General features: G+C 41.7%; 1 protein-coding gene across 1 annotated transcript in view; it reads right to left on the minus strand.

Annotated features, from left to right (window-relative positions):
• Positions 1–17,714, minus strand: part of LOC148502855 (cytochrome P450 2C23-like) — a 33,550-nt gene extending 15,836 nt beyond the window's left edge. Inside the window, exons 1-5 of the mRNA XM_088449294.1 lie at positions 17,521–17,714; positions 8,347–8,509; positions 7,812–7,961; positions 4,275–4,435; positions 8–184 (exon numbers count right to left, since the gene is read on the minus strand). Coding sequence (XP_088305420.1) covers positions 8–184; positions 4,275–4,435; positions 7,812–7,961; positions 8,347–8,509; positions 17,521–17,694 — 825 coding nt within the window. The 5' untranslated portion in view covers positions 17,695–17,714. The remainder of the gene's footprint in view (positions 1–7; positions 185–4,274; positions 4,436–7,811; positions 7,962–8,346; positions 8,510–17,520) is intronic.
• Positions 17,715–17,929: the final 215 nt, after the last annotated feature.

Consider the following 17,929-nt stretch of genomic DNA (forward strand, 5'->3'; position numbering starts at 1 on the left):
AACTTACCTGCTTCATCTTTATGAGAAAACAATCAATGAAGTCTCTTGGACAGTTTTCATCTAGTGTCCTCTCATGTAATTTGACTTTTCCTGTCACATATTCTCTCAGCTTGTCAAAATTCTTGAATGCCCTATGGTGGCTGCCTGGAAAATGTATTAGGAGTTTGGGCGCCAGACCAAAGATCTGGAAAGAAAAAGATTTTTTGAGTAAAAATATATAAATTATAAAAAATTTGTGACAGTAGAAAATAAATGTTAAATGTTTCGCAAGACACATTAATGGGTAAATCACAGCTTAAAGCAACAAAACTCCATTGGCTCACGTAGCTTGTTCTACAGACAATAGGGCTGATTCAGCTGTGGAGTAAGCTATACAGTAGCAATTCATTGTGCATTTTGGTAGTGTTATGAATTCCAGTGACCACCCTAGTAAGCCATCTAGAACTCAGACTATGAGGTTTTCCGCCACTAACAACCGCCCGTTGTTCCATTAGAGATAAATTGCTCACCAGTACTTAGGCGGCCACATGGACTTACTGCTTCAGGGGTGTCGGCTGGAATCCTGTGATGAGGGAAAGAGTTTAGAACAGGAAGAATTAATGGGGTAGTTTTAGAGAGGCACGGCTTGTGTGCCAAGAGTGCGGCTAATGTGCCCATGATGCAGCAATGTGCCGATGGTGCGGCAAGAGTTTATGGTAGAAAGCTGATAATGAGTGTTTCACCTTTGAGAGACGATGGTGCAGCAAATGTGCCTATGATGTGGCTTATGTGAGGATGATGCGGCTATAGCATATGATAAACAGTAAATAATAGATGCTGTGGCTTTGGGAGCCGATGGTGAGGCAAATGTGCCAATGGTGCGGCTTGTGTGTCGATGGTGCAGCAATAGCCAATGGTGGATAATTAATAATTGATGCTGCAGCTTAGGGAGCCGATGGTGTGGCAAATGTGCTGATGATGCAGCAAATGTACCAATGGTGCAGCTTGTGTGCCGATGGTGTGGCAATAGCCAATGATGCGGCAAATGTTCCGATGGTGTGGCAAATGTGCCGATGGTGCGGCAATAGCCGATGGTAGATAGATAATAGTAGATGCTGTGGCTTTGAGAGCTGATGGTGCGACAAATGTGCCAATGGTGCAGCTTGTGTGCCGATGGTGGAAAGTACATTTTTGATGCTGTGGCTTTGGGAGCCGATGGTGTGGCAAATGTGTTGATGATGCAGCAAATGTTCCAATGGTGTTGCTTGTGTGCTGATGGTGCGCAAATAGACAATGATAGAAAGTTGGTAGTAGATGCTGCAGCTTTGAGAGCCATAGAAGAAGCTGGAGAGCCGGGGACAGCACGAAAGCTGCTGGTGTGGCTAAGGTGTCAATGGTGTGCCATCATTAAGTTAATCTTTCACAAAAGGTCTGGAAATTAAATTACATGGCACCATCTATACTAGAACAGTGTAAATCTCATCACAGCACACACAGCAATATTGGCAGTAGCACAGGTGCTAGTTAGTCATTTTGGGAAAGGGAGTGCTATATATTTTATTTTATTATAGAAAATTTACTTTTTTTAAATAAATTTGCTAAATATTTGTAAAAATCTTTGGCCCAGGAAAGCCCAGCACTTTTCCAAGACATATTCCGGATGCCATGCTTCTCAATGGCAACAGCGCCTTTGTGCATACTCTCTATGTAACATAAGTGCCGTAGGAGTTGAGGGATTTTTGTGACGTTCACACAAATTGCTGAACTCCGTGAACATTGTCCCTGCGTGTGGCTCTAAATCAGGCCCTTTGTGTTTTCTTAGTGTTCCTCACACAACAGAAAAATGTACTGGCAGGTTAATGTCATACCTCTTCACACTGCCAGCAATAACCCGGGTTACTGTGCAGTGCGAAAGGGCCAGGTTGAAATAACCTGGGTTGAGCAAACCAGCATTTCAACCCTGGTACCAAGAAGGGTTGAACACGGGTTCAACCCGGCTCACGATGCAGTGTGAACAGGTAACTCAAGCACCGGCTCAGCACGTGATGGCAGTGACATCATCAACCCGGCAATAAGCCTGGTCAGGCCACCAATCTAAAGGGGTCTCAGCCAGGATGCACCCAGCATGGACCTGTGTACAAAATCCTGGGTGCGACCCGGCATTGCAATGTGAAAGGGGTATTACTGTGGGTATCCATGAATGGTGATTGAGAATTCAGACTGTAAATAGGTATGTAAATGGTTATATGTGGACAGGTCTGACTGTCGACATTCAGGATTTCAACATGGATATGATGTTAGATACTTTGCCAAAATATAGACACTGCGAATGTCGATATACGGCATGTTGACAATGCATTTTTCAATAGACTTATCATCTGACCCAAACCCTAAAAATGACAGTTAACATTTACAATGACAACATACTGTCCATGCCGGCATTCAGGCCATGTCAGCATTTGGAATGTTGACATGACGACGTATATCTTTACATTCATGCTTTATTTGGAAGGAAAGAAAATATTTCATCTTTACAGGTACTATATTTAGAAATTTAGAATTACATTCACTAAATTGAAAAAGACCTCCATGGTATTCAGCTGCCCAATAGATAGCTATAATCATAAGGAAAGTACCCAATAAACAGGAAGATCCTGATTCATTGAGTAATTCTAGAGCTGACAGATTGTAAAAATAAAACTACATCCTTTGGATGTGTCACATAATGGTGCTTTGCACCAGCATACTGGCTCTGGTTGAGTGGGCTGCACCCCATCACGCCCCTCACCTTTGCACTGTATTGCGACAGCTGTCCTCTCTTCTGTTTGCTGACTCTTCATCCGCTTGGCTCTCATGAGATTTAAAAGTACAGTCACACAAATGACACCAAATTTAAAGCAGAATTGTCCTACAGTATTTAATGAGAGTTCTGTGCACTTAACCTTACCTTTGCCTGTTAACCATTTATAGGGTCTATGTACTAAGCCTTGGAGAAAAATAAAGTGGACGGCGATAAAGTACTAACCAATCTGCTCCTAACTAACACTTTTACAGGCTATGTTTGAAAATTGACAGCTAGTGTAGGAGCTGATTGGTTGGTACTCTGTCCACTCTATCTCTCTCCAAAGCTTAGTAAATAGACCCCTAAGTTCCTGCACTTGTGACCCTGACCTCGGCTATATCTGACCATTCTTTGATAGCAAACTGTCTAAACCTCAAATACCATGCAGCTTATATTAAAGTTGGAAAACCACACTGTGTGGCGATATCCCACAGAGGAATCAGTATCCCCCAAATTTATTCATAGCCTACCTTGTTTGTGTATCAAAGATTCAAAAGGAGAATAATCGGTGGACAGACTAGGTAGAGTACCCAGTGGATTGGAGACATTTTAGCCTGGTCTGCCTGTGGTTAAGCATCACAAGGCCACAGCTGGCTGTCCTGAGGCCATAGAGGAAGCATCTTCAAACTAGGAGACCAGTCAAAAACTGACTAAAACAGAGCCTGATTCAGCAAGGAACGCAAGTGAGAGAATGCTCACTGTGAGCCGATGTTTGTAATTTGTGCATGCGCCTAAGTCGCAGTGCGCATGCGTGAACCATTCATTGCGGTGTCAACTGCATGAGCAGTGAGTATGGGGACACCGGGAAAAGTGACTGACAGGAAGTGCCATTTGTGGGTGGTGACTAAGAATGGTCGGCCAGATGCAGACGTGCCCCAGCATTTGCACGCAGTTATAGGGGCATGCATAAATGAGGCACTGTGATGTCGCACGCTGCCGGGCATCTCTCTTCATGCAGGAATCTCTCATCTCCTGTGGCAGGGTCTTGTCTACCTTTATCCTGTGTGCGGCTTCGATGGCAAGTACAAAAGATTGACAGGTTCAAAAAATAATCGACACAGAAATGGTTGAACCAATTTTTTTATTTCTAAGTCTAATCCTCACCCTTCACCCTTGGTGCCTAACCCTAACTGTCCCTCCTAGTGCATAAATCTAGCCCTCCAGTAAGTGCCTAACCCTAAACCTAACAAAAAAACATGTGTAGATCATTTCTGTGTTGACAATTTCCATGTTGACTTTTTGAACCTGTCGACCTTCTGTACACATTTTGTCATGTTGACCATCCATGTCGATTTTCTGATGTTGACCTTTTCATTGTTGACCTTTTATATGGATTCCTTCTGGATAATGTGTGTCAGAATATGAATCCCAAAACCTGGATATAAAATTTGTCTCCCACTATTATCTTGATGAACTTTTGTTAAAAAGTTGCTCTGTATAGACTTTTACCAACCTGAGCCCAAGGTGAGGTCACAATTTTGAAAGAATCTTGCAAGAGTCCCAACATGGAGAGAAATTTCTTATCTTCATAGTCAAACCGTTCATTAAAGACAATCGAGCAGATAACATTGGAGACTGCCAGACTTAGGAGGAATGTAGGATCAAATGGAACCCCTGAAATATACAAGTTACTTTGTTTGAGTGCATGGTTGACAGGAAAGTGAAAAGCAGAGGATCATATAATGTAGAGTATAAGTAAAATACAAATCAAGCAAAAAATGTGGAGCGCTTATTTGAAAGAGTACACCAAATATGATAATAAAAAAATATATTTTTTAATAACATCAATAAAACCTCAATGTGGATGTAAGTGCAATAGTCCACTCAGAACTGATTACAGTGATTTAACCAGACGTTTATCTTCACTGTTAAAGACAACATGACATGCAGGTTTAACATATAAGAGTATAATACGGCACTCCTGATGAATCCCTCTCCTATTAAAATGTCCACCAAGAGTCTTTCCTTATTAGTTCAAAAGACACTGTGAATCTATGTACTACTCGCTGTCGTAAAGCCAGTCTCTGTGTGGGCAAATCTCACCAATACTTTTGGGGCGTCCTCCACAATATGTGGGAACTCTTAGACATCCGGCTAGTATAAAATCAGCAGACAGTGTAATCCAGGTATTAGGCTGGCAATCAGCTGCTCTCTGCATCACAGGGTTCAGCCTAGGATCGGCTGTCTCTCACCTCCGTGCTGGCTTCCCCTGACTTCCTTGTGGTCAGACGTCTGGTGCAGTGAGGGGTGAGATGCTGAGTATTCTGCCTTAGGTGCTTTTGCGGAATTCCATGGTCAGCTGTGTGTTTTGGGGATCGGAGTTCCCATCATGGGTGCTGCCATGACAGTGCCTCTCATGTGACAGTCCTCCTAACCAATAGTAGCATGATCTGTCAGCTGACGCTGTGTTCCAATAATCTGCTACCCCTGGGTATAAATCTGACCCCAGAACTTCCGGAAATTGTTGTTCAACTTCGCTATTCCAGTGACTTGTGATGCTCACCAGTGTTACTCTGTGTCTTTCCTTCAGAGTGTTGCTTCAGCCTACTCACAGTTCTCGAGTATTCCTGCATTAGCTTCCATGCTAATTCTCAGTCTGAGACTTTAGTTCTCTCTCAGTAGTCCGTGTTTAATGTTGTTTTCCTGTGTGTCTTGTAGTGTGCTGCTAGCCCCCTGCAGCTTCCTGTGTTACTGAGGTATCAGGTTTCCTGCTAATTTCTAGTTAGCTGTCCACTTCTCTCTGTGTCTTACTGTGCTAATCAGCTCCTGAATCTATTGCAGTTCCCAGTACATTTCCCTGTGTTTCCAAGCAAGCCTGTGATTAGGATTTCTACATGTGCCAGTGTCCACTTCTCTCTATGTCTTACTGTGCTAATCAGCTCCTGAATCTATTGCAGTTCCCAGTACATTTCCCTGTGTTTCCAAGCAAGCCGGTGATTAGGATTTCTACATGTGCCAGTGTCCACTTCGCTCTGTGTCTCAGGGTGCTAATCAGCTCCTGAATCTATTGCAGTTCCCAGTACATTAAGTTCCTGAATCTATTGCAGTTCCCAGTACATTTCCCTGTGTTTCCAAGCAAGCCTGTGATTAGGATTTCTACATGTGCCAGTGTCCACTTCTCTCTGTGTCTCAGGGTGCTAATCAGCTCCTGAATCTAATGCAGTTCCCAGTACATTCAGTTCCTGAATCTATTGCAGTTCCTAGTACATTTCCCTGTGTATCCAAGCAAGCGTGGGACTAGGATTTCTACATGTGCCTGTGTCCACTTCTCTCTGTGTCTTACTGTGCTAATCAGCTCCTGAATCTGTTGCAGTTCCCTGTACATTTCCCTGTTTTTCCAAGCAAGCCTGCAACTAGGATTTCTACATTCTCAAGTCCATCTCCAGTGTTTAAGTTTTCAGTTCATCTCCAGTGGTCAAGTACTATTTTATATACAAATTCATTTAATATAGTTCTGGTCTTTCTGCCACTCCCAGATACCTGTCCAGATGGCCGCGACCTGCCCACTTGGTGCAGCGAAACCCAAATCCTGACTGGAGGGGTCACTGGTGAAGACCACCAAGTGGGTTAGACTCCGCGTCTCTGTAAAGGTCTAGCCAAACCTGGGTTTGGCCGCAATAGGGAGACCTAGCTGTCACTCACTTAGTTGTTCCCTAAGTCACCCTAACCCCCTGGCTCACTGTCCTCCACAGAGAAACACTTGCACCGGATCATAACATAACCCATCTACAGGATGCCATGTAGCGACAAACAAACAGCTTTTGCCAGAGCCCGTATCCATTGGCGTAAGGAGAGTTCCCAATCAGTTGTGCTATAGTGTTGCCTCTCCTCCACTGGCCAGCAAGGGCGCGATGATGAGGCACTCGATTGCTCCAACACAATATGCCAGCTGGTGGTGGTATGAGGAGGCAATGCTGGCCAGACAGTTGGGGGTATTTATCAAAGCTTGTAGAGAGATAAAATTGTGAGTGATAAAGTACCAACAAACCCACTTCAAATTGTTATTTTTCAAACACAGCCTGTAAAATGTAAGTTAGAAACTGATTGGTGGGTACTTTACAACTCACAATTTTATCTCTCTCCAAGCTTTGATAAATACCCCCCAGTAGGACAGGAGCGAAGCTGAGTGTATGTCTCTGAGCAGGCCATAAGATCCTGTCACGTTTCTCTGGATATTAAACTCTGGGTTTCTTCAGAAGGTAAAGATAAGTAACATACAGCCTGCATTGCTATGCTGAGTTAAATTTAACTCAAAATAGTGTGTTCGAAGGTGGTTGCTTCAAGATATTTTAAGCGTATCATGCGGCTGCATACAAGATTTGCTGGTCATCATCGTCAACTTGATAATGATGACTTGTATTATAATGGATATTAAGAAATGTAAAATAATAATAAATAAGTAAATAAAAAATCCCCACGACCACCACCACCTTCAAAAATTGACAAGCACCAGCATTCATAGACTACACTGACTGTGAAAACACCCAACTGTGTGTAAAAATGTAGTAAATATAAATGTATTCTTTGCTATTGTTATCTAGTATCATTATAGTATTAATTATTATGTAGTGCTGCACATTGTTCTTTTTTAAACATGTAGGGGCTGTAGTGATTCTTGATACTACTCACAAGAAATTAGAACTATACATATAGCATATGCATCACATTCACATATAACATTTACATATTAGGTAAACACTTATTAGTTTTTAGGAGAAAGTCACTTTCCTTATCTTTTACTTTTATTCAGTATTCCAGAAGTTCCCAAACTCCGCCTTTACAGTCCAGGTTTAAAGAATATCCATGCTTGAGTCTAGATGGTTAAATCAAATTGACTGAGGTAGTCATTTTAAGGAGATCCATACTCCAGTATGAGTTAAGGGCCTTGTGTTGTTTAGGATTAACTAAAGCTCTGAAAATGTACATAACCCACCTATTCCTTTCTGGATCCAGCCTATGCAGAGCACAACAGTTAAGTACCACAACATACCCTCTTTCTTCTGGAACTCCTCTGCCAGACACCTGGCCTCTTCTTGTACCCGAGACTCCAAACTTTTCTTGCCCATTCCGAAATTTCTCAAGGTACTAAGAGAGAACCGCCTCATCTGCTTCCATCTCTCACCATTACTGAATACAACTCCTGTATGTGTAGAAATTAACGGGAGTTAGAAACACTGTATCACATTTACATAGTCCCTTAACTTCTTCTGAAAACCATACTTCAAATTAAAACTTGCTCACGCTATTGTATAGATATATGTAACCTGATGTCTACATGTAACTATATTTCACAATCTCAGATAACAGATACACTATCAACCATTGAAACTGCTTACCCCATTCTCAGTAAATGACTAAAGAAATAAAGAAATACCCAGACCCAAGCAGATGTGATTCAGTAGTTTGTTTTTATTTGGGTTTTATTTAAAAAAAATTGTATGCTTTTTTGCCACTTTAAGCATTATAAACTTTTAGCCTTGGCTCCTATTTCTTGCTCTACCTAACTCATATCACAATTTTCTCACCATATCCCTTGAAAGCAATCTCTACTATAGCCAGTTTTCCACGATCACTGAACACCTCTCCATTGTCTACAAAAGCCTCTTTCACAACGTCATACCCATTTAATACGACCACCGGGTTCTGAGCCAGGTACACCATGGAAACAGGACCATATCGGGAGCCGAGCTGAGGAAACAGACAGAAGAATCCACCGTACCAGCAACAGAACAGAGATGTGTTGGAAATTTTTTTTTAGAATTGGATGAAAACCATGTCATATTTTAGATTAAATTAACTAGAATACAGCTATGTACCAAAAATAGAATTTATTTAAACAAATAACTTAGCAACATTTTACTTTTTAACTCCTATTGGACCCATTGATTCAAATATTAATGTCAGTTGGAAAAATTGGGTGTGACAGTCATCTAAAAGATTCTCTCAGTGCTGCATATATAATGCCATCGCTGCCACACAGGTGCTAAAGCAAAACTAAAAATAGCAGAGATGAGCGCTGACCCCTGTGCTTTGGTTTTGGCTCAGTGTTTTGGTTTTGGAAAATCACCGTCAAGTGTTTTGGTATTGGATCTGGGTTCTTTTTTTTTTTTTTTTAAATAAAGATAAAAAAAAGTTTTTTAAAAGCACTAAAATCATATAATTTTTGCAATACAAAAACCCAAGATTTGGTTTAAAGTCTAAATTCTGAGCCACTGGAAGATCAGAACCGTGACTCAGATTTACCCTTATCTCCTGAGTAGATCAGAACCACAACTCGGATCTATCCAGATTCACAAAATTTTGGTGGATTCGGATTTCTGGAGAAATGATCCGCACATCTCTAAACACACTATGAATATTTGGTGATGTTGTTTGGAATGTCCCTGCTGACTTCCAGGGTACTTTTTGTATTAAATTTTCATATCTTTTAAAGACTAGCTTCTAGTCAACATCATGTTATAGCTGTCATTTAGAAGTATATTTTTTTACATAGAGTAGCAGCCTTATAGGGGAATTCAATATGGTTCTGAAAACTCATTTTTGCGTTAATATCGCACCTATGACGTCATTATCGCAGGTTTTAGTTTTACACTGTATTCAATTTCAAAGACTTTTCGCAGGTTCGAAAAGTCTTTGAAAAAAAACGGGGATAAATTTTCACCACTGAATAGGTGGCGAAAAAAAGTGCAGAATTGGGGTTTAGGAGTGCAGGCTTAAAAAAAATAGCCTGCACCCCTGGGAATGACATTTAAAAAATAACTGTGTCAAAAAAAGTTTTTTAAAAAAATAGGGACACCCCAAAAAATTATTTTAAAAATTGGGGTGAAAAAAAAAAATGGGAAAAAATAGTTTAACAATAGGGAAATAGGTTCAGGGCTATTCTGCAAGGATGCAGCAGATGTTTTCTAGAATAGATTTATAGCGGCAGGTGCACAAATGCAGAATTTTTAAAACCTACTTTAGGGACATCAAAATATACTAGTACCCATTTTCATGTACCCCAAATTTGATGGGACCACTTAAAAAAACGAAAAAAATAACCTAAGTGCTCTTCTGCAACACTTCTTCAATGTCGGGAAAAAAACACATGCTGCGGCTATTTAAATCCCCGACGTTCATTTACAGGCTAAAACGGGGGTACCCATAGTGATCTCCCATGTTTTTACAACTTTAGGGGGGTCCTACAATTTATTAAAGGAAAATTTCGTAACTTTACGCAAATCCCACTTCGCCAGGTCCCTTTTTCGTTAGTTTCATTGAATACGGGGATAAGCGGGCGCGCGCCCGATACTTTATCCCAGGTAAAAGCTCCGATATGAAACGTAAACTTCGACAGCAAAGTTTACGTTTCATATTGAATTCCCCTCTTAGACGTGAATTCGAAATTTACTGCAGGCTAATTGATCCCCCAGGAATTTTTTTTCACCACTGCACAGGTAGAGAAAATAAAACCCTGATAACTAGGTAGTTAACGGGTGCTGCAACCCTATTAACACACAAATCTGTGAACTTTTCACGGATCTGTGTGTTAATGCCCATTAATCCTCATTAAAGACTGTTTTTTTGTTTGATGCACACACTTATTAGAAATAAATTAATATATAAAATTATCTTCAGGCTGTGTGTATAAGGTAACACATATGAAGTTTGTGTATGTACACAAACTCTGTTTGATGTACAAAATTATTAAAAATATTATATAAACTTATCTGCAGGCTGTGTGTTAAAGGTGTATATGAAACATAAATGCATTTTGTGTTTAGATATGGGTCCCATCCCCAAGATCTCATTATGGTATACACATATTCCAAAATACCAAAAAATCCGATATACAAAATACCCCTGGTCCCAAGCATTTTGGATATGGGAAACTAAACCTGTATATCTGTCAGCGTATGGTTAGAGTAAGCTGGGGTCAAAAGTCAATACAAACATGGGTATAAACAGCACATAAACAAGCTGCCACAGCCAGGACATACAGTAGGAGCAATGGTTTCACTGGCACTTGCAGAATTGTCAATGGGCTACTGTACATAAAGGGCTAGTGTCCAATCCTGGGCAGGACATGGGATCAGAGTATTGTTAATCAGACCAACAACGTGATGAATGGCTAGTTCTTCTAAGGCTGATCATAACATAAAACCGTGAAAGTTTATTTCTCTAGCTTTTTTGTAGAAAAGGAATAATAACTGCTTTATCATATTTAGGAAAAGGGTTACCTCCGAATGATCACGGTTTTTCGCTTATGGTCACTTTTTTTTTCTTGGTTACCACAATCCCCTAAGCCTGATATGGGGACTATAGAGTATGATCTATTAATAGAGATGTGATTTTCGGTTTTCCTGAACACAAACACACCTGAACTTAGGGGTTCAGAGTCGAATCAATCAAAGTTCGGAATCACTTTGGGGTTCCAAGTCAAACCGAGTCCTGGTTCGGTTCTGCAGTCAGTTTGGAGCTTAGATTTAAAAACTGAACTTGGGTTTTGGATTGCATGTAATCACGTCCAAATTACATGATTTTATTTGTTTTATCAATTTTTTAAATACATTTTCCTATTGATTTTTAAGGTTCCCAAAACTGAATCCAAACCAAAACTCTTGAGGGTGGTCTTGCCAAAACAAAAGAACGCTGATGAAGTAGAACCAAAATACGGGGGTCCACACACATCCCTATCTATTAATGCAGAGACTCGGCCTGATTCACTACGGTTTGCTATTCTGCTTATATGCATGCAACTGCGTTACTAATATAAGCAGTGTTATTTTAATTATTGCATTCACATTGCATACGCAGCCTGACATAAGGCCGCTCACTTCCCCTTACTCACATCCATATACTTGGCCAACATAGCAAAACAATCGGTAACATTTTTTAGGCTGCAGGCCTTTGGCTGCTGGTGCACAATATTTATAAGTGCATAATTTTAAAAGTGCACTTTACATTTCTAACCAAATTCGGCATTATACTGGCATTATTAGATGAGATCTTCAGCTGATATTGACTGTGAATTGTCACCTTTTTTCTTCTTTTTCATTTGCAGGTAATCTAAACTCCATCATTGCTGCAGAATATCTCATTTTGAACTATTTGCACAGTGAATTGTATATTAGGTAATCTAAACTCCATCATTGCTGCAGAATATCTCATTTTGAACTATTTGCACAGTGTATAGATAACTAGACCTAGTTCTTATTAGCATTGGTGGTATTCCTTGTTTGTTTGTGTTAGGAAATTATTGCTAGCCATATTAGTGGAAGGGTATTGGGGGCTGATTGTAATCATTGCATCCACATGCCAGCAATCACTATTAAAGTTACATTTTAGGCTGCAGGCCTATGGCTGCTGGTGCATAAAATTTATAAGTGCTTAATTTTAAAAGTGCATTTTACATTTCTAACCAAATTCGGCATTATACCAAAGTTAAACAAAAGGAGACCACTAACTTTAAACCATTCTAAAACAAGAACATTTGGACAAAGTATAATCTAGAAATGTAAGTGCACAATATCTTCACTGCAAGCAACTGCTGTTTGCATAACTTAGACATTCATCACTGTTTGCCCACTATAAGAACTTACACTTTACTTGTTAATATTTGTGGTGGCTCTCTGGTTTCACAAATAACTCATAGCATATTTTATTCTGTGGCAATTTCAGTTTATTTCTTAGAAATAATGTCTTCCTATTTTAGTTTTTTCCTAGCCTGTCATCTGTCTTCTAATACAGTTTACTTTAATATTCAATTTCTTCCCCATTAATCTCCACTTTTCCTCTGCTCAGTAATAAAGTTTAGTAATTGTGCAGGCACCTTTTCCTCCACTCTACTTTTACTTGCTTCTCTGCAAATCTTCTGTACTTTCTCTCACATTCTTACTTTATTGCTACATCTAGCTTACCTCCCCCCATTTAACTCATCCACACCATTATAATGTGTTCTTCCACTTCCCCCTCCACTCAATGTCTACCTAATACTCTGCTCTGCCCCTTCTTCCACCTTTATCATTTCCCCATTGTCTCCTCCACCTCCTCCTTCCTTTATCTTCCCTCCTCTGTCTGCCTTCCTCCCTCTCCTCTCCCATTACTCCACTTTCATTCTCTTCTACCCCTCCTGGGTCCTACTACCCCACTGCTAATCTCTCCTCCAAACCTCCTCTCCATGTCATGTCACCCCACCCCACCTCCATCCACATATCATTAAACTCCCTCCCTGCCAACCACCTAGAGGTTCCCTTCCCAGCACTGGTCCCTGCACAATCTCTCCACTACATTCATCTTGGTCACCCAAATTAAACTCACCTTCTCATTACAGCAACCCTGATAATCTCATTCACATCTCTCTCACAAGCACTGACCCTCTATCCTGTTCCCTATGGAATGCCAGATCAGTCTATAATAAACTCGTTCCCACCTATGACCTTTTCATCTCCAAAAACTTCCATCTCCTAGCCATTACTGAAACCTGGATTTCACCTTCTGACACCACTTCCCCTGCAGCTCTCTCCTCTGGGGGCCTCACCTTCTCTCACACCCCTCAGCTCGGGGGTCGACATCGTGGTGGTGTAGGGGTCCTTCTATCCCCTGATTACTCTTACCAACTCCTACCCTCTGATTACTCCTACCAACTCCTACCCTCTGAACAAACCCTTACTTTCTTTACATTTGATGTGCATGCCATATGCCTCTTCCAACCAGTACACCTCTGATTAGCTGTCATTTGACATCCCCCTGACCCTTTTTCCAAATTCCTTGACAACTTTGCTTCCTGGCCCCCTCACTTTCTCTCCTCTGACCTTCCCTCTATAATCCTAGGTGACTTCAATATTCCAATTGATATCCCCACAGAATCCTCTGCCTGAAAACTCCTTACCCTCACATCTTAATTTGGTCTCTCCCAATGGACTTCCTCACCCTCCCATGTGAGTAGGCATTCACTTGACCTGGTCTGCACTCACTGTTGTGATATTTCTGATTACTCCAATTTCCCATTCCCCCTCTCTGCCCATCACCTTCTTTCTTTTAACCTATCCCTCTCTCCTTCCCTTCCTCTACTTCCTAAGGCCACCATCACTAAGCATAACATTGAGGCTATTGACACCATTTATTTTTCTTCCCAGCAGGACTCACTTCTCTCCCTGATCCTGTCTCTCTCCTGCCTTGAACAAGCCACTTCCCTATACAATGACTCCCTTACTTCTGCTCTGGACTCTGTTGCTCTGGTGATCACTATTCACCCTCTCAGATCCACACCTCAACCCTGGCATTCCAAATGCACCAGATACCTGCAAAATTGTTCAAGAACCACTGAGCTACAGTGGAGAAGATAACGCTCCAAGGCAGATTTTCTCCATTTCAAATTTATGTTCTCATCCTGCAGTGCTGCCCTTTCCCTCACTAAACAGTCATATTTCAAGAAGCTCATCTCCTCTCAGTCCTCAAATCCCCAGCATCTCTTCACCACCTTCAACTCCCTCCTCCGCCCACCCCCTCCTCACTCTCTGCCCTTGACTTTGCAACCTACTTTATATTTAAAATTTACTCCATACATCAGGACATCATATCCCACCAGTTCCCCAGCTCTCCACCTCCTCCTTTCCTGGATCATCCCTCCCCATCCATTTTACAGACTATGACATCCTTCTCCCCTGTATCTGGAGAGGAAGTCATGTCCCTCATCCGGTCCTCCCCCTCTTCCACCTCCCCCCTTGACCCTATCCCTTCACATCTCCTCCGCTACCTCTCTCCTTCTGCCTGCACCCATCCTACCCACCACCTTAATCTCTCCCTATAATCAGGCACTTCCCCTTCTGTATTCAAACATGCTCTTGTCTCCCCCATTCTTAAAAAAACCTACCCTTGATCCTAACACTCTTTCCAACTACTGTCCCATCTCTCTCCTCCTTTTTGCCTCCAAGCTCCTTGAGCATGTTGTTTACAACCGTCTTACAACATTTCTTTCCTTCCACTTCCTCCTTGACGCTTTTCAGCCTGGATCTGTTCTCTCCACTCCACTGAAACTGCCCTCACAAAAGTCAGCAATGACTTCCTTGCTTCTAAATCCAAGGGCCACTACTCTGTTCATTCTCCTTGACCTCTCTGCTGCTTTTGACACTGTGGACCAACCTTTCCTGCTGCAATACTTCACTCCCTTTACCTATGCAACACTGCCCTCTCCTGGCTATCCTCCTACCTCTCTGACCGATCCTTCTCTGTATCCTCTCATGACTCCTCTTCACCCCCACAGTCTCTTACAGTAGGTGTTCCCCAAGGTTCTGTTCTTTGACTTCTCCTATTCTCACTCTATATGTCCTCACTAGGTGAACTCATCAGTTAGTTTGACCTCCAATATCATCTCTATGCTGATGATACTCAGATCTACCTTTCCTCCCCTGACCTCTTCCCCTCTCTCCTCACTCATATCTCCAGCTGTCTCTCTCCTACCTCTTTCTGGATGTCCAAGCGATTTCTTAAACTTAACATGTCTAAGACTTACCTGATCATTTTCCCACCCCCCCCAACATAACCACACTTCCCACCATTTATTTATCAATTGATGGCACAGCTATCTCTTATAGCCCCAAAGTGCACTGTTTTGGAGTTATCCTGGACTCCTCTCTCTCCTTCAAACCACATATCCAGAATCTCTCGCAATCCTGTCATTTTCATCTTTAAAATATTTCCAAGATTAGACCATTGCTCACCCAGGATGCCACTAAAATCCTCATACACTCATTGGTCATCTCCAGATTGGACTACTGTAACCTCCTCCTATCTGGTCTCCCCAACTCCCTTCTCTCCCCTCTCCAGTCTGTACTCAACGCTGCTGCTCTGCTCATCTTCCTCTCCAAATGCTCTGCATATGCCTCCCCTCTACTAGAAGCCCTACACTGGCTCCCCTTCCCTTTCAAACCCCAATTCAAGGTTCTCACACTCACTTACAAAGCCCTCACCCATACCTCTCCCATCTACATCTCGGACCTCATCTCCCTTCACTCTCTTGTCCGCCCTCTTCGTTCAACAAATGCACGCCGCCAATTGATTACTTCCTCCCACTCCCACTTCCAAGATTTTGCCAGCGCTGCTCCCCACCATTGGAACTCTCTCCCTCTTCCCATCAGACTCTCCATCTCTCTACAATCCTTCAAACAGGCTATCAAGACCCACTACTTCATCAAAGCCTTCCAGTTCTCATCTTAACTTGCTGCTACATACTCCTTCCTCCGTGCCTACCCCATCTGTGTCACACCTGTTTGCCTTTAGAATGTAAGCTCTTATGAGCAGGGCCCTCTACCCTCTTGTGCTTCTCCTTACTCTACTTTTATCTACTTCCTACTCCTCACTAGGGCACCTAACACTTGGTTGCTTTGCTCTGTTGCTTATCTATGTGTTATGGTCGCTAATGTAGCAATGTATATTAGCCATGTCCTTGTCCTGTATTGTATTGTACTGTAAGTCACTGGTCAATGTATTTGTTTATGTACTTTGTAAGGTGCTGTGGAACACTTGTGGCACCATATAAATAAATTCTAAAAATAAAATCGAGTAACATCGGACAGTTAGAGCAGCCCAGACCACACTTAGGAATTGCTTACTTATGCGCACACTATGAAGCCTCAGTTTACATTGCAGTGGATAATTTATGCATTGCAACACACCGGCACGCATGCGTTCGCCTGACCACCCCTCCTGTCACCACCCATAAATGGCACTTCCTGTCATTCACTCTGCTATGGGTTTGCGAAGCCTCTGTAAATGCAATTTCTAGTTCATGCATGCTGTGATGCATAAGGATGCGTAGTATGCAACAATCAGCTGTTTGCATGCGTATATAAGCAACTGCGTTCCGTAGTGAATCAGGCCCTCAGTTCACTTGTTTAATTTTTCCTTTAATATGTATTCCAGAAGCAGATCATTCTGTTCAGGTTGTGCACACACCTCGACAAATTCATTTCACAGCATAATGAATATCTCTTTCTGCATTCCTTATTTATTTGCCAACAGTCTGGGTTGAATTAACTAACTGCAGCTAAAAGCAAATTTTTACATCAGTTAATACCATTCAGCTCATATTAATTGATGAAAACACACTGATACTCCTCAGAAAATGCATGTAGCCATAGGGATTATTGTGCCTTATAACTAGGGATGTGCAGGCTCGGATAGGTTCGAGTTTGCACGTGGAGTTCGGATTTTTCCCTCCAAAAAAACGGAACTCAGAACGAGGCAAAACGTCATCTTACATGGACGAACATCATCATTCCTGGACAAAAGACCAGGAATGATGATGTTCGTCCATGTAAGATGACGTTTTGCCTCGTTCTGAGTTCCGTTTTTTTGGAGGGAAAAATCCGAACTCCACGTGCAAACTCGAACCTATCCGAGCCTGCACATCCCTACTTATAACCAAAGCAGGGAAATGATACTAATGATCCCATTTGAATTTACAGTATATATATCTTGGGATTTTTTTTTTATATATATATATATAATTGTTTCATAATGGGGGTAAGGTGCAATCAGGGAGATTGCTAGACTTTTCAGGAAGTCAGGGAGATTACTACTTTTTCAGGGAGTCTCCCTGACAATCATAGAGGGTAGGCATGTATGATCTATCAATATGTGGTCATGTTATATTTTCCTGAAAACCTGGAGATGTTGTATTGCTAGCGTGTTCCTTATCAAAGTGAAGAATAACTGACCTGCACAAACTCTTTCACTATGTTCTTGAAATCAATCTGCAGAATGTTTCCCAGGACAGGGAGGGGGTATGGACCAGGAGGGGTACCAGATTTGCGTCTCTTTCTCACCCAGAGAGTAAACAAGAATGTTATGCTGAAGATGAGAATCAGTGTTGAAAACCCAGCCACCTCCATATCTGTCTTGTTACCGAGACCAGCTGAGATTTGATTTAGACTTTGAATTGCCAGCAGTTGTATGTGTTTGCTATTTCCTATTTGGAACACAATCTCACATTCCAGACTCAGCAGTTGTCACGTGTTTCAGCTCTTGGGTAGTTAGGAAAACCCTCCCCCACATGGATCTGGCAATCATACAATTACTTGTTCTATAGACCAAGGATTACACAATCTGTGTTTGTCTCACAGAAAT

This window comes from Taudactylus pleione, unplaced genomic scaffold (assembly GCF_031769625.1).
Source record: "Taudactylus pleione unplaced genomic scaffold, aTauple2 ptg000481l, whole genome shotgun sequence".
Lineage (NCBI taxonomy): Eukaryota > Metazoa > Chordata > Amphibia > Anura > Myobatrachidae > Taudactylus > Taudactylus pleione.